The sequence below is a fragment of the Bombyx mori genome, chromosome 24 (assembly GCF_030269925.1).
Source record: "Bombyx mori chromosome 24, ASM3026992v2".
NCBI lineage: Eukaryota > Metazoa > Arthropoda > Insecta > Lepidoptera > Bombycidae > Bombyx > Bombyx mori.
The window spans coordinates 6114372-6138682 of NC_085130.1; the positions used below are offsets into that span (position 1 = coordinate 6114372).

General features: G+C 36.4%; 2 protein-coding genes across 3 annotated transcripts; both read left to right on the plus strand.

The window, feature by feature from the left end:
* The first annotated feature begins 1113 nt into the window (after positions 1-1113).
* LOC101738032 (uncharacterized) lies at positions 1114-2358 on the plus strand. Its single transcript, XM_004923068.3, has one exon. The coding sequence runs from the start codon at positions 1263-1265 to the stop codon at positions 2163-2165; it is 903 nt and encodes a 300-aa protein (XP_004923125.1). The 5' UTR covers positions 1114-1262; the 3' UTR covers positions 2166-2358.
* A 1325-nt stretch (positions 2359-3683) lies between these two features.
* On the plus strand, positions 3684-23494 carry LOC101738649 (uncharacterized). 2 transcript variants are annotated; one of them, XM_062675687.1, is made up of 11 exons: positions 3684-4756; positions 5041-5247; positions 6524-6607; positions 11929-12039; positions 13433-13646; positions 15573-15643; positions 16971-17087; positions 17556-17618; positions 19462-19627; positions 20979-21188; positions 22193-23494. In XM_062675687.1, the coding sequence occupies exons 1-10, from the start codon at positions 4721-4723 to the stop codon at positions 21146-21148; spliced, it is 1239 nt and encodes a 412-aa protein (XP_062531671.1). In that variant the 5' UTR covers positions 3684-4720; the 3' UTR covers positions 21149-21188; positions 22193-23494. The 2 variants fall into 2 exon arrangements, with proteins under 2 accessions (XP_062531671.1, XP_004923131.1); XM_004923074.5 differs by having other exon boundaries at positions 4516-4756; positions 20979-23494.
* The last annotated feature ends 817 nt before the right edge of the window (positions 23495-24311 follow it).

Below are 24311 nucleotides of genomic sequence, written 5' to 3' on the forward strand. Positions count from 1 at the left end.
ATTATTGGAACCCGATATCAGAAATCGGGCACTAATAATGAACTTAAATGTAAAATTCGTATACAGTTAACTATCAGCGTACTCTGAGCTTACTTTCGACTATATGGCGCGGCTTCTGAATGAGAGGCTCTTTTTTTTTTTCTCCTACCTAATCTGGTAGCCTTGAGAGGCTATTCCAGCGTAACCTTAACTAGTAGGTGAGCTCACGGGGCTCAAACCTGACGACGTTGCTAACACGAACCCTAGCAAGAGCCGTGCTTCGCAGAATCTACCACCTGATCGGAAACGCGAGCCACCGAGAAGGTCCGGCGAGAAACTCAGTGGGCTGTGTCTGAGAGTTAATTTACTCGTCGAGCCCTTCGTCCCAAGTGACGGGTTCGACTAGAACGGTGACCGGTGCTTGAAATATCTAGAAGCACCGTCAGTGGATCGGGAGGATCCGAGATGACGTGTTTTGGGCGACGTCGCAGCGTCGACTGCTTTCCATTCTTTCCGCAGGATCGGGGATGTAGTTACCGGCGGCCACGATGAGAGGGTTCTCGTGTCGTGCCGCTTTATCGAAGTGTGAGTGGCTCCAGCGGTAGCATGCCTTTTTATACATGTTCGAACAAAAGATGTTCCGATGCAGAGGACTCGCATGCTCGGGCCGCTAGAATCACTTAATGCAATTCATGGGTCGCTTTAAAATTATGCATTTAACATTACTGTGTTACAAACGAAACTTCTCGGGATCCTCCAAAAATTCTACTGAAAAAAGTCTCAGTAAATGACCACCATTTTACTGAAATTATATTTCATCCCATATCGTTTCATTTAATTTAATTTTATGCCATTACTGGTGGTAGGACCTCTTGTGAGTTCCCCCGGGTAGGTACCACCACCCTGCTTATTTCTGCCGTGTAGCAGTAATGCGTTTCGGTTTGAAGGGCGGGGGCAGCCGTTCTAACTATACTTGAGACCTTAGAACTGATATCTGAAGGTGGGTGGCGCATTTACGTTGTAGATGTCTATGGGCTCTAGTAACCACTTCACACCAGGTGGGCTGTGAGCTCATCCACCCACCTAAGCAATAAAACAAAAAAAGCTGTTAATTATAAAAATCTTATTACTTGACGCTGGCTAATGCACGAACCGTGCCGGAGCCAAAAAATAAAGAAGAAAATGTTTCTAAAAAATAAACATGTAAAAGTTTAATTTTATTCCAACATGAAAATTTAATTTAATAAAACAGAAGTTGCAAGTAGCAAAAGATCATCCATAAAATGGTTCGAATTACAACTTACGTATTTTTCGACATCGAAACAACAGGTTTGCCGTTTCAAGAAAGAAATAAAACTAAGATCACCGAATTATGTTTTTTGGCAGTGTCTAGAGATGATCTAGATATACAATCAGGTCTGCCACCCATTAAGAAGTTGTCTTTCGTACTGAACCCAGAAAAGAAAATTCATCCTGATGTTGTAGTTTTGACTGGCCTAACGAATGAGTCACTAAAGAATGCGCCGACATTTAAACAGAGAGCAAATGCTATAGTATCTTTTTTAAATGAACTTCCGAAGCCTATATGTTTAGTCGCGCATAATGGAAATTCATTCGATTATAAGATATTATTAGCAGAGTGCAACGATGCAGGCATTTTGTTGCCAAGTGACTTACTGTGCATAGACTCTTTGATTGGCTTCCGAAAAATTCTAAAGACCACTCAGAAGTCATTACCATTAAAAATGAATACTAGCAAAGACGATAGTGCTAGTGAATTGCTATGGCCAGAACTCGACGTGTCTACAGAAAATTGGGAAGAAATTGATAATCTGTGTGCCTCATTTAGCAAAGACACATGTATTGATGATGAAAAAAGTAAAAAAGAAAATGATTTAAATCAGCAAAAGTGTACGAATTTAAAGAAGGGTCGGAAAAATAAGAATGACCTTACAACTCAAGATCAAAGTTTGTCAATACAAAATAAAAGTACTAAAAAGAGGGAGTTTACTTTGACTGGTTTATATAAAAGACTACTTGATAAAGATGCAGTAAATGCACACAGAGCAGAAGATGACTGTGTTATACTTATAGAATGTGTATTGGCTCTACGAGATGAGTTCTTGACATGGGCTGATGAGTCTTGTAAAACAATACACCAAATCAAGCCTTTAATACGCTATTAGATATTTAGTCTAGTATGGGTATTATCAAAGGGAATTCTTTAAAAAAAGTTCTAGTTTTAAGCTAATTACTTTACCATTTTTATTTTATGATTTGTATCATACCTTAGATACTTTATAATTTTTTTATTATCATATTATTGACATATTTCAATATACAATAGTTATTTACAATATAAAGATAATAAGATTGTTACTTATGTTGTTTTATTATTTACAAAAAAATCGCACAAATAAAAGAAGATTAATTATAAAAATTGCTTTAATTTTCAGGGAAACAAAATTTGTATTGGAGTTATATATAATTTATATTTATATTCAGGGCAGTGGTTAGCATTGTTAATTTCAATTATCTTGAAAATAAATACTCTAAATAATCGTGTTTGTTGACTACAGACAAAGATATAGCCAAGCTCCCAGTAGTAGAGCAAATGGGGCTATTTATAGTCTCTTAAATCTCCCTATAATATAGGCAATTTCAGATCTGAATTTGTCGTGACCTAAAGAATAAGGCGCTTGGTGTATGTGAATATGGTAATGTTTAGGCGGGTAGAATTTTACTAAGCTTATTTACTAATCTATTGAGACTTAGACCTCATGTGTGGGGGGTTAGAGGCATTCACATTTGTAATGTCTATGGGTTCAACTAAAAATTTAACAACAGATGCGCCGTGAGCTGGTTCAGCCGTCTAAGCAAGAACAGTACCTAAATAAATAAATTGGAATATTATTAAGTTAAAAAAGTACTCGATATATCGATTTAATGATATTATTTTTCCGTTATACTAACAACACTGAAATTAATATATACAGTGTGATTCTTTATAATGTGCACACATCGAAATGAGGGAATCTATAGTCGGATTTTTTATTAGACGAAGTAAACTGACGTTTACTGTGTTGTCAGTTTTTGATGAAATAAAAATAGTGTTGTGACAAAGTGAACGATTGAAAAAACTCCTGAATTAATGAAATTGCCTCGATTGTCTAGTGAATAGTTAGTGTGCCGAACTGCCGATATCGGGCACGGGGTTCGAATTTTAGCCGTGCTTTGTACATACCAACGAGTTTTCGACGAAACATTATGTTCCTATGGTATCTACCTGTACTGAATACCGAGTGTTTTAAACATTAAGAAAAACATTGCGAGGAAGCTTGTAAGACTATCCTATTTCCAATGCATCATATAGTTGAAACTATAGATGTATAAAATATAACAATTATAGGTACATAGGTAATGAAAATAAAAAAAACTGATTGTAGTTACATACTACTAGTAACATATTATTATATTGGATCACTTTAATACAATTTTATTGTAAAATATAAATAATATTCTTTTATAGTTTGAAATTAATGATTAACTCTTCACACTCATTGTTCATTTATGTGATTGAACGAGAACTGAACGCATCACTATTACTTTAAATATAGCAACATTATTTCACAAAGTGACATTAGCTACTGTCAGCTGGCTTCGTCTAATTAAAAATCCGACTATATGCTTAATTTTATCGAGGGAAAAATATAAAAAAAATGCTAAATATTTTTTTTTTTACGGAATTTTTTAAATTTTTGTTCACTGCTGTGACTGCGGTGTAAACAAAACGGTGTAACTTTTGAACTAAATGATCTATCCCGGTTAAACAAATTCCACAATGATTGGAAGTATTTAGGCGTCCTCATAAAATGAAAATGGCGGCTCGCGACGATCTCTACTTGATCCAAGTCCACTGATCGACAACCTTCTGTGAACTTCCTAGAAGTTGGCGTAACTTATGGGGATCCTCCATAAAGTCCAATGAAAAAAAAAAAATTTTTTTTATTGCTTAGATTGATAGACGACCTAATAGCCCATCTGGCCATCTGGTGTTAAGGAGCCCATAGACATCTATAACGTAAATGCGCCACCCATCTTAAGTTCTAAGGTCTCGGTATAGTTACAACGGCTGCCCCACCTTTTAAACCGAAACGCATTACTGCTTCACGGCAGAAATAGGCAGGGTAGTGGTACCTACCCGCGCGGACTCACAAGAGGTCCTACCCACCAGTAAACCAGTAAGAAATCTCAGTAAACCACCATTTTACATATTTCATCCCATATCATCTAATCTCATTTAATTTAATTTCATCCCAGTTGATTAATGTCTCAAATTAATCATCTTCATTTCATTTCACTTTGTATTATGATTTTCCATAAAAATATCCCATATTATATCATCTCATCTCATTTCATTTCATGCCATGTTTCATATTAATCAACTTCATTTCATTGCATAGCATCATATTTCATAAAATAAAATAAATATATAAAAGATTAGGGTGTATGGTATGTTATCTGTGCCTTTACATTTGGAAAAATAAAACTACTACTACCATAATTATTCAAAACACTAATTGACATTTGACAACCTACTACTTTCTGTGTGGGTGTGTAGAATTTGTGGTAAAATAAAAGAAAGTTAATTATTAAATAACCTCATTAAATAGTTTAAAACACTAAAGTAACCCTAACTCTAATTAACTCTATTATTAAAGTAAATCTAACCAAAAGAGTCATGTCTGTTATTGAGGTCAGACATTTTCCACCGAAGGTAAATAATTTTTTCTCCGTAATTATGTTTATATTATTTTAATACTAGATTTTCAAATACACGATCTTAAGGGAAAATCTGACATTTAATTTAAATCGTATTTAATTGATTTATGTAATTGAAATGAATATTTAAAAAAACATCATGCACATTTTTTTGTTCGTAGTGTTCGTTTGCGTTTTTTGGCGGTTTTAGCGCAAACTGGCGCTTTTTTGAACATTGATTCTGATATTTTCCGCTACGGAGATACGTGAAAAACTAATGTTCAAATTAATATTTTTCAGTGGGATTTATCAATGATTGTCCGAAAATTGGCTACTGTGATAAGAGGAAACTTCTCGGCTTTGAACTTTGCCACTTCTAAGGAGGGCAGAGCATGCTACTTAAAATTGTCAGAAATCCTCAATCCTCATACAGTAGTGAACAGACTGAACAGAGCTACATTTGGATGCTATAGAATTAATGCACGCATACCGGAGGTTGTGCCACAAGTGAGTTATTATTTTCGTATATATAATGAAAACTACTTTCACTGGCTCACACAGTCCTGTATATGATCTACATATTATCTGCAACTAAAACAACTACCCTTTTTTTAATACACTTTTATTAGCTTCAGACGTATGTATGTTTGTAACGGAATCTTTGAACATGATTTTGACCCCCTTCAAAACGTCGGATTAACTCGAAATTTGGTGTACTTATTAAGGATAACAATTTAAAAGAAAAAAAAATTGAAAAAAAAATGAAATTCAACTACATAATAAAAAAAAAAAATATTTTAAAAAAACTAACCAAATACGCTTTTATAGAAAATCCAACTAAAAAAATAGAAAATAAATTTTAATAAATTTGAATTAAAAATAGTGTAAGAAAAAAATATTTTATTGTAAAAAAGCGCAAGGTGCATGGTATCAGTAGTTATAAATATTTTATGAACAAGAAGAAGGCTTAAAGGGTTATTTTGATAATATCCTGAAAAGCACATTTTTAATTTTTTAGTTGGATTTTCTATAAAAGCCTATTATGTTAGTTCTTTTAAACTATTTTATGTCTGACAAATGTCATTGAGCAAATCTCAATATGATAAAAATACCTAGTAAATACCTTTGTGTACTTTGGCATATTTTAGCCCTAAGGAAAGCTATATCAACATAAGTTCAGTTGCATAAGTTTGTCAGTTGAAAAAATTACATTAAAAACTGGAACGTTACTCCACCGGTGGAATAACTGTTCTCTGAATTTCATTCAAAAGAAAGTAGCAAAGTAACAAATTTTAATTTTGTGTTTTATTTTTTATTTATTGCTTAGATGGGTGGACGAGCTCACAGCCCACCTGGTGTTAAGTGGTTACTGGAGCCCATAGACATCCACAACGTAAATGCACCACCCAACTTGCGATATAAGTTCTAAGGTCTCAGTATAGTTACAACGGCTGCCCCACCCTTCAAACCGAAACGCATTACTGCTTCACGGCAGAAATAGGCAGGGCGGTGGTACCCACCCGCGCGGACTCACAAGAGGTCCTACCACCAGTAATTACGCAAATTATAATTTTGCGGGTTTCATTTTTATTACACGATGTTATTTCTTCACCGTGGAAGTCAATTGTGAACATTTGTTGAGTACGTATTTCATTAGAAAAATTTGTACCCGCCTGAGATCTTAATTCAATTTAAAACCAAGTCAAAAAAAAGGCTTTCTTTAAAATTATTTTTTATACTACAATTTATTTTACAGTATTAAAACTTCAATATTACATTTCAGTTAAAAGTATCAAAGAAACCAAGAACTATACCGCCAAAGTTGAAACATAGACTTAACATTCCAATCGAAGGGAGTCCTATAGAGGTAACAATTTTTTTTTTTTTGTTTCGATAGAATAAGCTCAAAAGTTATAATGATATTCATAACAACTATCCTATCAAACTGGAAAGCTTGCTTTGTAACACAACTATATAGGATGGTTGTACGTCCTATGAGGTTTTAAAAAAAAAACAGTATATAAAATTGTTACAAATAACGTCTTCTTTTAAGAATTACATTATTTTATAATCTAGGCTGTAATGTTAATTGAGTAAATAACATTATTCACAACAAAAACAGTAAGCAACAAATGTTTTCAATTATGATAGAATGGCACGAATAGTAATATGGCCGGTGAAATTTTGATTGATTTACTGCTTAGTCTGTTTGTGCTTTTGGTAATTACATATTCTTTTGTATGTCATGTCATGTTAGTAAGTTCAGACAAGGACTAGTTAAGATATCGCACCATTGGTAGAAGAAAGTCGCAAGTACAATTACTTCAAATTTTTTTTATTTCACTATTCGTTAAAGGAGACCATGACACATGTGCTTAACAAGTTTGAAAAAAATATTCCAAAAAATTACGGAGATATCGCAAAATTTTCGAAAAGCTAAGATTTTTATTTTTTAAATGATTCGCCTTATTATTTACGTAATTTTTGTTATATTTGGTCATTTCTGAAATTTTCCCTATCAATAAAAGCTTATTGTTACTTATACACAATTTTATTAAAATATACGTGCATAAATGAACATGCACACTTTTGCCACGATATTTGATGAAGATGTGAAGTGCGCAAGTTCAATTACGTGTTTTTTGTACGTGACTTTTTGCGAATCATTCATACGTAATATTATAAGCTCGCTTCTTCTATGATTAATTTCGATGGATTTTAATTTTTAAATGAAAATACCTAATTTTATATTATATATTTTGAAAATATTTCGTAACGTAATTATAATTAAAAACAAAAACATTAGCATATCAGTTGGATAAACCACACTACATACTTAATATTTACTTATTTCTTGCGAAATTTGATTATACAAAAATTTGTATCACGAAATTTCTTGTTTGTTTTTAAATCTATCACGCACGAGAGTGGTGCATGGGCACTAGCTGAATAGTTCTCACGTGCATGCCGCTACCTAGTTAACTATCATTGATCTAAACGTATGTGTACCATTTTTTACGCGAAGTTAAATACCACACTCCTGCAAACTGTACTGCAGAAGTAAAGTTATGGATATTATTGTAAGAAAACGTAAATGACTTGATGCGCATGCGCATGCATGACATGTCAATGAGTTCTACTGAAGATGGTATTAAATCTAAATAAAGTCTCAAAGGAATGTTCTTCTTCTTATGACGATGGACCATAAACTAGTTTAAGTAATACATTACAGAATAGTGTAACTAGACATGGTGATTCCGTATAAGCAACTTTGTCGGAAACTATAAACTTTTATACAGAATCAACCAAAGAATTTCGATCAAAAGAAACACAATCGCATAATGCAAATGTTTTAGAATTAGCGGAGGAAAAAGTCAGCGGAAAAGAAAACCCTATTTAAACTGCCAATGGTATAAATTTCATCGCATCGTAGTTTACCCATAACAATAATCAAATAGCAATGAAAAGAATTAAAAAAGAATGCGAGATGAAAGTTCCTGGCAGGTGAAGAAGTAAAATATTCAAAAATTTTGGTAAATCATACCGTTAATGGATACAGGAAAAGAGAAGAGAAAAAGTTACGGGAGATCCATGTAGATAAAAGAAAAAAGTGTAACGAATAAATAGATAAATTTTAAAGGATTGTTATTTTCAACTATTATTGATGTTTGGGAAATTCTGAGCGTCAATAGAATCGTATTTTATTATAAGATTTGTAAAATCTAAGCCTAAACGTATGATACTGGTAGATTCGAAAAGGCTAATAGCATAGATTTTGGAATATAATTTCCCAAAAAGTTAAAATACTGAAAATGTAGTAACTATTTGCGAAAATATGTTTATATAGAATTTGGATACAAATTATAAAATTGTCTACATAGCTTGATGAATAAGAGATGGAGTCAGGGAAAGATTTAAGAGGATGTCATTCTGACCGGCCTAAAAAAGTAGATGATTTAAATAAAAAGCTTTATTGATCATATAAACCAATTTCCAAGAAATTCATAGAGAAAATTTGGACGAAAAGCTTACTTATGCTAAAAGTGTTTATATCTAAATTGGATAAAAGATCAACAACTCTGTTAAAATGTTAAGCCAGCAACACTATAACAATAGACCCTTGCTCTATTTTCAACACAAAATTCAATATCTGATTTTTCTACCCTAAATTTTTTTTATGCGTTACATGAAGGTGTAGGAACAAGCGGATGATAAAAAGAAAAAGCAATTGAAATACGAATACGAGAATTATTTATAGGACAAAAAATTGTACGGGATATAAAAAGCACATAAAAAGAAAAAGCTAATTCAAAAGAAAAACCAGTAGCAAACTTTATTTAGAAAAAATTTTGAGCGCACCTCAATCGGAGGTCGGAGTTTTTCGCAAGCAAAAAAATTACCCAGTATAAAATTTCACTGTTGATCATATTTTAACTAATGTTAGTTATTGCTATATGCGGCTTGCTGAAATTGCGAAAGGGGAAGCCAAATAAATAGATGTCTATGGTTTTTTTTTCAAAATGAAGCATCGAGGGTTATCAGAAAAATATCGTTCTATTCGGAGAATTGTTCAGGACAAAACCGAAACTATTTCGTTTTGCACTATATATGTATATATGGATGTTGCAAGTAAAAATTATCCACGGCTTTTAAAAAAATCTCACTCTCAGAATGAAGAAGACTCGATGCAGCACGTAGAAACAAAAAAAACAAGTTTATTATGTACCTTATGTACCAGACGAAAAGCACTCAATCGTTCGCAATGCGAAAGTAAATACGAAGAATTATGTATTGTGAAACACATGATACAAGAGAATTTCTTTAACTATAAACGATTAGTTGAACTTGCTAAAAACTGGTATGAGGATACCACTGGCAACAAAGTTTTGTGGTCTAACATAAAACGATTATTTGCTGATCTCCAAAATCCTATAATTATTAATATGAAATATGATATTTATGAAGAAGAACCTAAATAGGTTAATACCAATGCAAATTACAGAAAGGAAAGGCAGAACAGAAAGGTTCAGAGTGAAAGTAACCAAGTATTATCGGCACTAACGCAGATATACAATGGTCTATCTATCTATCTATTTCTAGAAATTTCAACAGAGACTTGATAAGTCCTTGTTACGGCAATAATATACGATCGCATTATCATGGTTTTTATAAAAGATTACGTCTTGAGCATTTTATTGACTAATTTACTTTTAAACATTATTATCAAGTCCTTTTGTTTAATAAAGCTGGTTGATTTCATTCAATAAGTTCATATTAACAATTTAAATTTAATTACTACCTTAAGCATTCAATTTTCACATAAATAATAGCAAACAAATGTTGTTGTAGTAAAAAAATACGATTTATTAAATATATTTTAACGTTTTCTGTCAGAGTAGAATAAGTAAGTTGTTAGTGATACAGACATATTTATTTTATTATTAAACTTGTAATAAAAACATAAATTTATTTACTATGTTTATTTCTATTTTAATTCTTCCGCAACAAAGACGTATTTTTTTATACACATACCTAAGCTAGCTCAATTTTGTCGGCAAGAAATACGTAAGTAAAATGACGAAGCTATGATCCGTGTGAACACCGTAGCAACAAAGCGGTTACTTTACTTATTCCTAAAAGTCATAATATCATGACGGGGATTAAAGACGTAACAGATTAATTTCAAATTATTTCGAAAACTACTCAAAATTGTTTTAAATCAATAACAGATATATATGCAGCTTAATTTTATCCATGAAGTCTCTTAAGAACATTTTCATCTATGATTTACCATTTCTTAACAAAACAGTTTTTTTACGTTCCTGAAAAGTTCGAGTTTTTCACTTGCGACCTTTTTCCACGAATGGTGCGATATATTCTATTTATTTATTTATTACTATCGGCCCGCTCCGGCTCCGCTCGGGTCTTTGCCTAAAATTTCAACGATATTTGACATTGTTTTATTTTTTTAAATAAAAGAACACTTGTTGTGGCATAACTGTAATAGTCAGACATATGCTGTCACAACACTTTTCGTAAATAATAATGTGTTCTACAAAGTCGCAGTACATTATTTTATTCTATCATCAATAGTTTTCGTAGCGCACGCACTGTAAACAATATTTTAGGAAAATTTTTTACACCTTTGGTTACATTGGAGTTTTAGTAAGGATCCCTAATTTTTTTTTCAAAAAAGATTATAGCCTATGTCACTCGGGAATAGTGTAGCTTCCAAACAGCGAAAGAATTTTTCAAATTGGTTCAGTATTTTCGGAGCCTATTCAATACAAACAAACAAACAAATTTTTCCTCTTTATTATATTAGTATAGATTAGATACTAGCTGACCCGGCAGACTTCTTAGTGCCTCAATCGATAAATAAAAGACCTAAGCTTTTGTATAAAATAAACTTAAACCAAACAAAAGAAATCGTCCGAAAAATTGTTATTTTTATTTGATTCCGAGCATTTTCATATTTATCACCCTTTTAAACCTTCTCTGGACTCAAAAATATTTCACATAGCTGAGCCGGCAGACTTACGTAGTACCTCAATCGATAAATAAAAGACCTAAACTTTTATATAAAATAAACTTAAAACAAACAAAAGGAATCCGTCCGACGGGGGACACATCAAAGGGAAAACAAAATTGTTATTTTTATTTAATTCAGAGTATTTTTATATTTATATACCTCATATTTATATACCCCATTTTTATATACATAGATGTTACACTTGCTGAACACTGATTTACGAGGTTCATATACAATGTATAATGCGACTGTATTAGTTGACGAGTTATGTGCGACTGTCCTACTTCATAATGGTTCGATACATTGCAACCTTACTGCACATGCATGATTAACTTTATACGTCCTTACGGATCCATCAGATCCAATAGCCTTTGCATTAGACGCCTTCAGCTCTAACACTAGGAGCAGGCTTAGGGATCCCGGTAACCGTACTCGTCGAATGCATGTGTTACATGATAAGCTCATTTCGGGCGGCACATATTATTATTGAATTTGTTGAAATGACAGACATTCAGATGAATTCAGTAAACAGTTAGTCTGTAAATTCAGGATCACAAACGTTGTCCATTTGCTTTTGGGCTTGAGAGATTTCAAAAATACGATGCTAGATTCACTTAGCAGCTTACAGCAGACACAATTTATTATGTCATTTTTAGGTTCTGGAAAATACAATAAAAGAAGTTATATCTGAATATAATCACAAGTTTCCAGGAGCATTTGTGATGAATAAGAAACTTGGAAAAAAGCTTATACTGGGAATGAGAAAGGTAAGGTGTTGAATATCTGTGTATATCTGTGAGAGAAGTAGATCTGTATAGATATGTGTAGGTATAACTGCCCATAACACCAATAGTTTATCCACAATGCAAAGGGGTCTTTTTCTAAATTGCCTACAAAATTTTTAACAAAAGTCTGCCAAGTTTCTCGCCGGATCTTCTCAGTGGGTCACGTTTCCGATTCGATGGTAGATTCTGCGAAGCACTGCTCTTGCCAGGGTCAGTCTTAGTTACACTTCTGGTTTTAGCCCTGTGAGCTCACCTACTCGTTAGGGTGAAGCTGAAATAGCCTCTCAAGGCTATCAGCATAGGTAGAAAAAAAACTTGTTTGTGTATTAATGTCGTCAACAGGATAAAATTAACATGATGGTACATATTGGGACCAAACAAATGTTAAATAATGTGCATACATTAACAAACAACCCTCTTACAATGATAATATTGTGGTCTCTCTAAAATAACTATTAATAGATGCTATTATTATTCTAGCTACATTTCCACTTAACAAAGCAAATATATATCAGATTATAGACTAGGTATTTCTTCTTTTTCTTTGCTCTGTGGCCTCTTCTTGGGTACAAGCCTCCTCCATATTTTTCCACCAGTCGCTGTCCTTGGCCAAATGCATCCAACTTGTTCCAACAGTCATTATTATATCAACAAACCATCTTTTCTCCTGTCTCCTGACATTTCGTTTGCTTCTTGGGCTGAGCTATTTAGTAGTTTGGTAAGCCCATTTGTCATCCTTACATCTGGATAAGCGTCCTGCCCAGTTCTGCATCTGTTTCGAACTAAAATGATAGATTCTATTTCAAACTAATAGATGTTAGTAATTAATTCTACATGTTTTATAAAATCTATAGATTAGAACGTTTGAACTTAAAAAAGGTCACATAATAATGCTCAGGCAATAATTGGACCAGTTTTTTTTTTCTACCTAGCTGAGAGCCTTGAGAGGCTCTTTCAGCGTAACCTTAACTAGTAGGTGAGCTCACGGGGCTCAAACCTGACGACGTTGCTAACACGAACCCTAGCAAGAGCAGTGCTTCGCAGAATCTATCACCGGATCGGAAACGCGACCCACTGAGAATATCCGGCGAGAAACTCAGTGGGCTGTCTGTGGATTAATTTACTCGTCGAGCCCTTCGTCGCAAGCGCCGGATTCGACGAGAACGGTGACCGGTGCTTGAAGTACCTAAAAGCACCGTTAGTGGATCGGGAGGATCCGAAATGACGTGTTTTGGGCGACGTCGACTGCTTTCCATTCTGCCCGCAGGATCGGGAATGTAGCTGCCGGCGGCCACGATGAGAGGGTTCTCGTGTCGTGCCGCTTTGTCGAAGTGGATGGCCCAGACTGTACACACTTTGCACATAAATATTTCAGATAATTGCCCAACGCCTCGAACGTATTATGGAATCGGACGATGAGACACGGGGAAGCTGTTTCAAGTTGAGTCTCGCTTACCGCAAGAGGCACCCTCACTTTACAGACTTTGAGTTTATCAAGAGCACTCTGCACAGCATCCAAGATGCTTCTGGTATGCCCAGGGATGAGATCAACGAACTCGAAATCAGTACCGTGACAAAAAATACGAACGGTAAGATTTTATTGAAAACATCACATAAGAAAGTACATTAGTATTAGTAGTATTGGCTCCTGTCTTTATACCTATAACGAATTGGCAAAGTCGTCAACTGAGTTGGATATTTTTACTTAAAAAAGGTTCAAGGGCATCCTCCATTATTAAAATTACACTACTTAATCTAAAGTGCGCGTGTGAAGAGAAGGAGAACGTTTTTCAGAACCTTGCATACGTGAAAGGGATCGTTTTAGAGCTCTAAATGTTATGATGTGGGCTGGAATAAGCTTGCTTGGTAAAACTGAGCTGGTAATTCTGGAAGAAGGCCCCATAACTGCCTCCCGGTATGTCGATCGAATAATTCGGCCCCATATCATCCCATTTTCACAAAGAGTGAGTGAAAACTTCGTCTTTATGCAAGACAATGCTCGCCCACATACAACGCGAACAACCCAGAGAACTCTCTCTGAAGCCAATATTACGGTTTTACCGTGGCCGGCCATGAGTCCCGATCTTAACCCCACTCATTGAACATTTATGGGACCAATTGAAAAGAAGCCTCAAATCGAACCTCAGTAATGTGACTAATCGACAAACCCCCTAAAATTGTGTTGGGAGCGAATACCCGAGGAAAACATCACCCACTTGATTGAAAGTGTCCCAGATAGATTCAGAGAGTGCATACGGAACAAAGGAGGACCAACTCGCTATTAAGCACCATCAAACTCATTGATTTAGTCAATAATAAAAATCAAAATCAAACTTTACTTAAATCAATAATTTCTGTCAACTTTCCTAAATACTGTAATGTTTGACTAAATTCCATAAAATTGGCAAAACTTACTCTTGTTAATGTTCACACACTTTCAAAAACCTTAATTTATTCATTCCTAATCATAAAAACTGAAAAAAGAAAAAGAATCTGTAAAATTCATTTATGAAACATGGTGGGCCCTATTTTGTTTTGAGTAGTTAGGTTAGGTAGTGTAATTGTTAAATGTATATTGTGAGTAAAATGATTTCCTTACACGCTGATATAGCCTCTTAAGGCCTTTTTTTCCTTATTATAAGGTAGATTAGTTTTCGTTATCGTGTTGTTTTTTCCTATAGTTGTAAGGAACATTGTGTGCAAACTTGCGCATTTGCAAAATGCACTTGCAAAAAAAAACTTGTCCCAGAGGGGGTGGTTTGTCAGGCGACAGCAAGGGAATGGTGTAGTCAGTGGGCTTTTGACATGTTCGGCCACAGAGACCACATGGGTCTCTGGTCCCAAAAGAAAAAAAGTATCATTTGTGGTACTAAGACAATGATTAAGGGGTCAATTCCAGTGCGCCCATTTTATTTCGGCAAAAAATATATTTATGTATTTAAATGGCATTTGTGGTACTAGAATAATGATTAAACTGATTTTGAGGGTAAATTCCAGTGCGTCCATTTTATTTCAGCAAAAATGATACATATTTATGTTTTTTTTATTTATTGCTTAGATGGATGGACGAGCTCACAGCCCACCTGGTGTTAAGTGGTTACTAGAGCCCATAGACATCTACAACGTAAATGCGCCACCCACCTCGAGATATAAGTTCTAAGATCTCAGGTATAGTTACAACGGCTACCGCACCCTTCGAACCGAAACGCATTACTGCTTCACGGCGGAAATAGGCGGGGTGGTGGTACCTACCCGTGCGGACTCCCAAGAGGTCCTACCACCAGTAATTACGCAAATTATAATTTTGCGGGTTTGATTTTTATTACACGATGATGTTCCTTCACCGTGGAAGTCATTCGTGAACATTTGTTGAGTACGTATTTCATTAGAAAAATTTGTACCCGCCTGCGGGATTCGAACACCGGTGCATCGCTTCGACATGAATGCACCGGACGTCTTATCCGTTAGGCCACGACGACTTCGACGACGTGTTATTAAAGTATCTTTATTTTCAGTTCCAGAATTATTACGTTGCAAGAATATAAATGTAGTGGTACATAAATATGGCGAACTATTGAAAGCTAAGGTAATAATACTCGACACCACATTATTGTAATATTGTTATTGTAATATTATATTATATTGTATGTATGTATTTTCTTTAATAATGTATTCTTAATAGTAGAACACAACATGCCTGCTGTATTTTTATCTGTCCAGAATTTCGGGTGATTAAACGGTTGTCTGGAAAAAATCGCTTTTGGCGATAAGACCGCCTATTGTGCAAACGTATCTGCTTGTTGACCGTTTTCTAATGTTAATTGGTGTACAATAAAGTATATTCTCTGTCTCTTTTCTCTCACATTGAGACGTGCAGAGTCTTATAAAGTAACTATAGAAGTAAAACTTCATTTGAGTCGACTATTATCAAAGGCGGCAATCTGACTTTTGGACAATGATTGGTAAATCAGAAAAACGAATTATTGACTTTGTATTCCATTGGCAGTCACAAAACTCTTCGGAACGACATCTTAGATAAATAACAGGTTAACTATTAACCTTTATTTAATGCAGGTTTTGAACCGTATTCTTTGAAGGAGACGATTATATTAAAATAAATCTGTATTGACATATCAATAAAAATGTTTGATAATAGACGACTCATTTGACCGACGCTTATAAGGTTTGTTGAAGTGAAAACTTCTTTAGAATCGTTGTGATTTCAAACCGGATGCAACGGAAAAAACGACAGGTAAGAGACACAAATACAAAAATGTGTAGGATGAAGCCAGCAAAGAATGAGACAGAAATATACATACTATTTAATACAGCGCCATCTGTGAGATTTTTTAATACTAACGTGTGTATGAAAGCTCTTGTAGTGAATTTTAATTTAGGATTATACGTGAAATTAAAATATCAATTCACAGAGGGCGCTACCTTACAATTATTTACTAATGACAAAATTTTACATATACTTAAGACGTTTAGGATAATTGTATTTTAATTTTGGAAGGTTTCACTTCTACCACGTGTGAATTGCACACATGAATTTTTTTTGTTTATTTAATTATTAGTAAATTTTTATGATAAAAAATTTTAGTCGTCTCTGAAAACCGTAATGTCTAATTGGCTTGAATTGTGTGTATACGCCTCACGAATGCCGACGGAAATATTACTTAATTTCTCTATAAACTAAGCCCGCAATGAAACGCAAAGTCAGCTGGCCACGTTACCTCGAGGTCGTTGACCTCGCGCGCCTTTGGTACACTCTTAGTTTTTTTGTTACTGCCTTCGAAGGCAGACGAGCGTGCAACCTGTCTGATGGGGATTGGTCACCGTGGCCCATGGACATCAGCAATTTGATTGTGATTTTTTTATGTTGACGCATGTGCGACGTCGCCTTGTCGCAGGTCGGGGAGCACTTGAACAATCTGGACACTGTCGCCTTGGAGACGGACTCCGAAGAGGTTAAGTCCAGGAAGAGAGTGCGGAGGCAACTCAAGTCGATGGCGCCTTGCATCAACCTGGTGAGTTGTCGGTTGGAACGCACTCCAAACGCTCCCAATTAAATATTTTGACATTGGCAAAATCAATGGTAAAGGCATTGGAGCATAATTCTTTAAAAAAAAAAAACGCTGCTAATCGTACAAGTCGATACAATAAGTTGTCTGGAACAGATCGCCTATACTACAATTTGCCTTACCTATTTCTGCCGTGAAGCAGTAATGCGTTTCGGTTTGAAGGGTGGGGCAGCCGTTGTAACTATACTGAGACCTTAGAACTTATATCTCAAGGTGGGTGGCGCATTTACGTTGTGGATGTCTATGGGCTAACCACTTAACACCAGGTGGGCTGTGAGCTCGTCCACCGATCTAAGTAATAAAAAAAAAACGTAAGAAACTTGAAATTTGTGTTGAAATTTTATTTAACAAGTAATTTGAATTGGACGAACCGTTAGTTACAGCGTACTTTATGTTTGATCTTTATCTTCGTAGATCATGAAAGAGATCCTCGAGAAGAAATTCTTGTCCGTCAGGAATCAATTAGTAAGAATCAAGGTATGCTTTTATTTTTCTAAATATATATCGCTATGACATGTCCTTCTTCAAACGAGGCTTGTGGAGAGTATTAAGCGGTAGGCAGCGGCTTGGCTCTGTCCCTGGCATTGCTGAAGTCCATGGGCGACGGTAACCACTCACCATCAGGTGGGCCGTATGCTCGTCTGCCTATAAGGGCAATAAAAAAATAAAAAAAATATATTTTTTTTTCTAAATATATTATTATTGGGACATTTCCTCATTCGCTCATTTATTTTGTTACTGGTGGCGATTATGCGAGGCGAAGGGTGGTTTTTTTTTCTTCTTATCTATTCTAATGACCTCAAGGGGTCATACTAGATTCTCTGAGCGAGTAGGTGAGCTTACGGGGTATCTAACCTGAGGACGTTGTCAACCAGAGCCGGATTTAGGGAAGGAAAACCAGAGCCTCCAGAAACGTAGGGCCTGACAACAACAGAGACTTAGGAAAAAAAAATCTTTCAAATTCCGACATAGTTAACACTAGTAAACATATTTTTCTTCCTCGGAAAATTTAATTACAGATAATTCTTGTCTCCGATGGTACACACATATCACAATTAATTACTTATTGAAAAACTCGACTGATAATATTGTACATTTTATTTGGATAATAATTTGGGGCCAAGGGCCCTGCGCTCTTCTCTTGCCTCTAGATCTCCAGACCTCTAAACCCGGCCTAATTAATTCCGGCCGACTAATTTTCTTAGGTTGAGCCCGTGAGCTTACCTACCAGTCCGACTGTAGCTGGAATAGTCCTCTAGACCAGGGAACAGGTAGGGGAAAAAAACACCCTGTATGTATATATGCCAGTATTGTCATACGCGCTCGCCACATAGCAGTAATAATTAGTCATGTTCATATTCATATGACAGTGTTATTTCTTAACTGCGAAAAGTATACGGCTAATTAGAATTGATTGTACAAGACACTTGCCGAAGATATTTCATTCACTGGTGGTAGGACCTCTTGTGAGTCTGCGCGGGTAGGTGCCGTCACCCTGCCTATTTCTGCCGTGAAGCAGTAATGCGTTTCGGTTTGAAGGGCGGGGCAGCCGTTGTAATGTAAAGAGACGTTAGAACTCATGTCTCAAGGTGGGTGGCGGCATTTACGTTGTAGATGTCTACGGGCTCCGGTAACCGCTTAACACCGGGTAGACCGTGAGCTTGTCCAACCATCTAAGCGATAAAAAAGATGGACACCGGATAGGAACGAAGTTTCTTATTATAAAAATATTAATTTTAAGTTCTATTCGAGGTATAAAGAAAATAATTATTCGGGTATACATTTTTTATTATGATTTTTATATTGATAAAAAAAAAAACTTTACAAAGTTATCAACTTTATTTTATCCACAATGATTTATAAGAAATATAATAGATAAGATTAATAAAAATATGTTATTTTTTGTACGTTAATACAAACATAAGTCGTCGTACACTGTGTGCATTACTAATAAAAATCTTACGTTACGGACGTTTTTTCCCGGTTAGGGTACCCTCCTCCGCATCGTCCCATAAGGAACTTCGTTCCAATAAACAAACAGCTGATGTATTTCTGTGATCCCCACGCATCAGCCCGCTGAGTTTCTCGCCGGATCATCTCAGCGGATCGCGATTCCGCTCCGGTAGTAGATTCATTCTCGAAGCAGCTGCTCTTGAGTTGTTAGGTCTCCTTCGGAGGCGCTCGGGCGGTTGTTAGCAAATCCCATCCCTCCTGGCTGAGCATTTGCTCGCCCACCTGTCCTGGTGAAACTGGACAGGCCGCCGGGCCACCAGTAATCTTTCAATCATAAAAAAAAGTATTTGGGTGTGCGCGTCGTCAGATCTACGGCGAGCCGTTCCTGCCGTCGAAGGAGGATCTGATGCCGTTGACGCGGCGCCTGCAGGCCGTGCGCGTGCGGCGCTCCCGCGTGCTCTACAACCTGCTGCTGCTGAGTGTGCCGCGACAGCACGCCGCCGCCGCGCTCGCCGCCGACGGGACCGCCCTCAGTGAGACCCGCCCCCCAACGCCCCTCTCCCCCTCGCACGCCCGCATTTAAATAACTAAAAAAATCGGTTGACTGTAAAGTCGGTTTCCTGACGATAGTTGAACGTGACAACGTCATAAGAAAATACTGATGGAATGGTTTCATTTTTCAATTATCGCAATTATCGTTGATATAAACAATTGACACCACATTCACTTTTCACTGAACTTCATACTTGACGAAAACATGTAAATGTATTATTGTATAGCAGCTGCCCACGCGGATGCATCGCTCACTCAAGTAGGAGAGAGACAGATGTCGAACGCGGAGGCCGATTGTGCCTCTTTGTCGCTCGTTGCGCGCTCTCGCTTGCACTTCAAGCCTTAAATGGAACACCTCAGAGCGAGGTAACGCCGCACGAGTCATGTTTTTTCGTGCGTGCAGCCGGCCCCATCGAATTATAAGACGTTGTCACGTCAAAAAAAAACTAGTATCCAAGTTCCTTTATTTATAATTGATGAGAGAATGTTAAGTGGTTAACTCTTGTTTTCATGTTCTTTTCAATTAGTTTTTTTGTCGTACTGATAACATTTAAATTTAACCAATTTTTCCGCTGATTGTAAAATTTGCTGTAACATGTCATAGTGTGTTATAAGAAATTGCTGTACATGCCTGTAACTAACTTACATAACAGTACTTAATTTTATACATGTTGATTTAAAGCTTGAATGTTTTGTGTGTATTGCTGTTGGTGTGTCTAAATAAATAAAGAAACGAATCTAAAATGGCGTCTATGTACCTGCACTGACAGATGGGTAGGGTAGACAAAGAAAAAGTTGTTTATTGTTAAAAAAATATAAAAAAAAGCAAATGAGAATTTCTTTTCCTTAATTTCTCGAGATTTCGCATGCGTCATTGTGAAGGACTTTTCCTCGTGTGTGCGAGAGGCCATATTATTTACCAGTCAGAACTGATATGTTTTTGCGTGCAGTATGCGCCGTGTGCGACTAAAGACAGCAATACTTTAGAGTGAGAGCGCATGATCGCCGCCGCCATTTTAGATTCGTTTCTTTATTGGCGCGGCCTATACCAGCATAGACGAACGAATAGGTGAGCCCACGGGGCTCTAACTTGAAAAGCAACATATAAGGTGTTCGGTCATCATCATATAATCAAACAGCCACTACACATTCTTTGTTATTACGAGACCGGGTCGCGTCAGTTACAGTACAAGGCCAGTCAGGGCCAGTGTTAATAACACTCCGGTTTGAGCCCCGTGAGCTCACCTACACATCAAGGAAAAGCTGAAATAGCCTTTCAAGGCTATCAGCATAGGTAGGAATAAATAATTAACCCGTCTCGTATCTTCTCAGACGGCGCTAAACTGGTCGTGCGGCAAATGGACACGAATGAGAGGAAGAAACTGAAGAGGTACGGCAAGCTGCCGGAGGGCTGGACGCCGGGGTGCGACGACTCGGAGGACTCTGAGGAGGAGGACGACTCGGAGGGATCCGAAGAGGACATGGACTTGGACGAAGAGTGAACTTGGCTGGAGCAGGTCGACACGAGAGCTGCGCGCGGAGGTAATGTCTTATTAAACTATTAGTACATTTCTACATACATTTAGTATTTACAAATTCAGCACTATATGTTTTGTTTTGTCGTGCGCACATAACTTATGTTGCAAGCCAGATTTTTTTTCTTTTTTCCACTTTGAGAAATGAGAACCCTCTTGTCGTGGCCGCTGGAAACTACATACCCGATCCTGTAGACCGAATGGTAAACAGTCGACGTCACCCAAAGCACGTCATTACGGATCCTCCTGATCCATTAACGGTGCTTTTAGGTACCACAAGCACCGGTCACCGTCCTCGTCGAACCCGTCGCTTGCGACGAAGGGCTCGACGAGCGAATTAATCCACAGACACAGCCCACTGAGTTTCTCGCCGGATCTTCTCAGTGGGTCGCGTTTCCGATCCGGTGGTAGATTCTGCGAAGCACGGCTTTTGTTAGGGTTCGTGTTAGCAACGTCATCAGGTTTGAGCCCCGTGGGCTTACCTACTAGTTAAGGTTCCGCTAAAATAGCCTCCCAAGCTATCAGCTTAGGTAGGAAGAAAAAAGCAACCTTGTTGGAAGTCGCATTAGAAGTTTCACTTCAATAATCCAAGTTCAATTGTTGTATTGTTAATTATCGAGTGTTAAGTTTTATCCAATAAGAATAATTTATCTATCTATCTATATATGTATATAAAAAGGAATTGCTTTATAATGTTAATTGTTAGTCTCGCTAAAACTCGAGAACGGCTGGACCGATTTGGCTAATTTTGGTCTTGAATTATTTGTGGAAGTCCAGAGAAGGTTTAAAAGGTATATAAATATAAAAATACTCTGAATTAAATAAAAATAACAATTTTGTTTTCCCTTTGATTTGTCCCCCGTCGGACGGATTCCTTTTGTTTGTTTTAAGTTTATTTTATATAAAAGTTTAGGTCTTTTATTTATCGATTGAGGTACTACAAAGTCTGGCGACACAGCTATGTGAAATATTTTTTACAGCTAACTAATCTGTCCGGAGTAATGTTTGTAGTTGGTGGCCCGCGGTCAGCAGCGCGCCGATGCCGGGATTTGCTGCAGCGGAGTCTCGGGCCGGGAGTGGAAATCCCCCAAAACTTTAATGCTCATGCATTATAACCATAAAGGACAATGCCCATTTTCTATGGGCGTTTGGGCCCCTAAAAAAAGTTGTCCTGTCATGATGGTTTTAACTTAATTTGATAGACAAAGAAATATCGTTTCATATTCAGAAAACGATTTTTATATTCTCACCCAGGTTTAAGAGAAATCTGTTTTTTTCTGCAGCTAAAATTAAGTTGTTAATTGTTTTCTTCGAAATCAATAATCGCTCTCATAATTATTTACAATATTAAATAAGTTAATTGTGGTTAATGTTGCTAGAAATAAGCCCTTACGTACATTTTATTATTATTATATCCTCATAATAATAATAAAATGAAATGAAAATCCGGAAGCGGGCAACGATATTGTTGTTGTTGTTTTTAAATTCACCAATAAGCAGGCAAAGAGCGTAGCCTATACAGCCTAGTCTGTCGAAGTTATATATTTTTTATGTCAATAAAAAGCCGGTGTTATCTCTTTTTATTGCTTTTTGGGAGTTTTGACATCAACTCGACGAATACCACATTGACTGAGCATGAGCTTACGCAGACCTTTTATACACAATATTACAAATACAAATAATACAAATTACACAATAAAGTATTAAAAAAACATTAAAATAAAAATTCAAGTGACGCTTCACTCGGGTTGCTGCCAAAACTCTCTGATCATATATAATAAGAATAGAGTAATGGTAGGCCATTGATATTTTTACTAATAAATGGAATCATTAATATCTAAAAATATTAAATAATTCATGGTTTTAAGTAATAATTATTATTACAATATATAAATATTTAATTGAACAAAAATAAACTAAGAAGCCTGTGAATTATAAGCATTAGCAATTTTTTTTTTATTTGTTGTTCAAGTCACAAACAACTCTTTCGTTTGACAGCATATAGGTTTGCTATAAGGCTGTATGACCCTTTGCCTATTGGCGAATTTAAAAACTATGGCCTGGATAGTTTTGGGATGTTATCAATTAAGTAATTTATTTTTTTGGAAAACAATGCCAGGTTGAAAGAAATGTTGATACATAAACTAAACAACGTGAAAAAATAAGGCATAGTTTTTCAAGTACAAATAGTTTTGACATAAAGTTGGCCCACTTTTGGGCATTGTCCTTTAGAAGCCAATTTGAATTTGTCTTTTAATTAGTTTGTAATACCTTATTTAAAAGATAATAAAAGTATGGGTAATTCTGAAAGTCTTTAACTTGTTTTGTTTTTTCAAACCCCTTCCCTCCTGTTTCCAGTAATGATGAAAATCCTCAAAATGAGGTTGCTAATTTTCTGACTTTTTTTCCCTACCTAATGGTTGATAGCATAAGGGGCAATTTTAGGTACTGTTACGGGAGTTTACTTTGAGGTCGTTTTAAAAAAGGAAACTTAGGATTACGAACTATATTAATTTAATTATTCAATATGGAAGATATACGTAACTCTCAGAGCAACCCCGACAGCCGTACCCCTACTCTAAGACGGTTCACTCTCTACTGATGTTAAGTGATCACTGGAGCTCATAGACATCTACAACGTAAATGCCGCCACCCACCTTGAGATATAAGTTCTAAGGTCTCAGTATAGTTACAACGGCTGCCCCATCCTTCAAACCGCATTACTGCTTCACGGCAGAAATAGGCGGGGTGGTGGTACCTACCCGTGCGGCAAACAAGAGGTCCTACCATCAGTAGTTCAATCTCTACTGACCGTCTTCCGGTCTCTCTGAAGTCTCTATCTCGGACCGTCTAGTCAGCGGTTCGAGGGTATCAGCATTTTAAGGTCCAGTACAGAGAGAGAGAGATATATATATATATACGCTCGGTTCGGTAGATGAACTCACTGGGCTCGACCAAGGAGTTTCGCTTCGCTGAATCTACCACCGGATCGAAATCGCGATCCACTGAGGCGATCCGGAAACTTAGTAGGTTGTCTATAGGTTACACAACGAACCTTTGGTCGCAATAGACGGGGTTCGACGTGTGCTTGGAGAGTCAAAAAGCACCGATAATGGATCGGAGGAACACA

What these genes read in the sequence shown, in the direction of transcription:
- LOC101738649 (XM_062675687.1), top strand. Translation starts at nt 4,721, where the DNA reads ATGTCTGTTATTGAGGTCAGACATTTTCCACCGAAG. An exon ending in TTATACTGGGAATGAGAAAG is followed by an intron (nt 12,040 to 13,432) that starts GTAAGGTGTTGA and finishes TAAATATTTCAG; the next exon opens with ATAATTGCCCAACGCCTCGA. An exon ending in GCGAACTATTGAAAGCTAAG is followed by an intron (nt 15,644 to 16,970) that starts GTAATAATACTC and finishes GCCTTGTCGCAG; the next exon opens with GTCGGGGAGCACTTGAACAA.
- LOC101738032 (XM_004923068.3), top strand. Translation starts at nt 1,263, where the DNA reads ATGGTTCGAATTACAACTTACGTATTTTTCGACATCGAAACAACAGGT.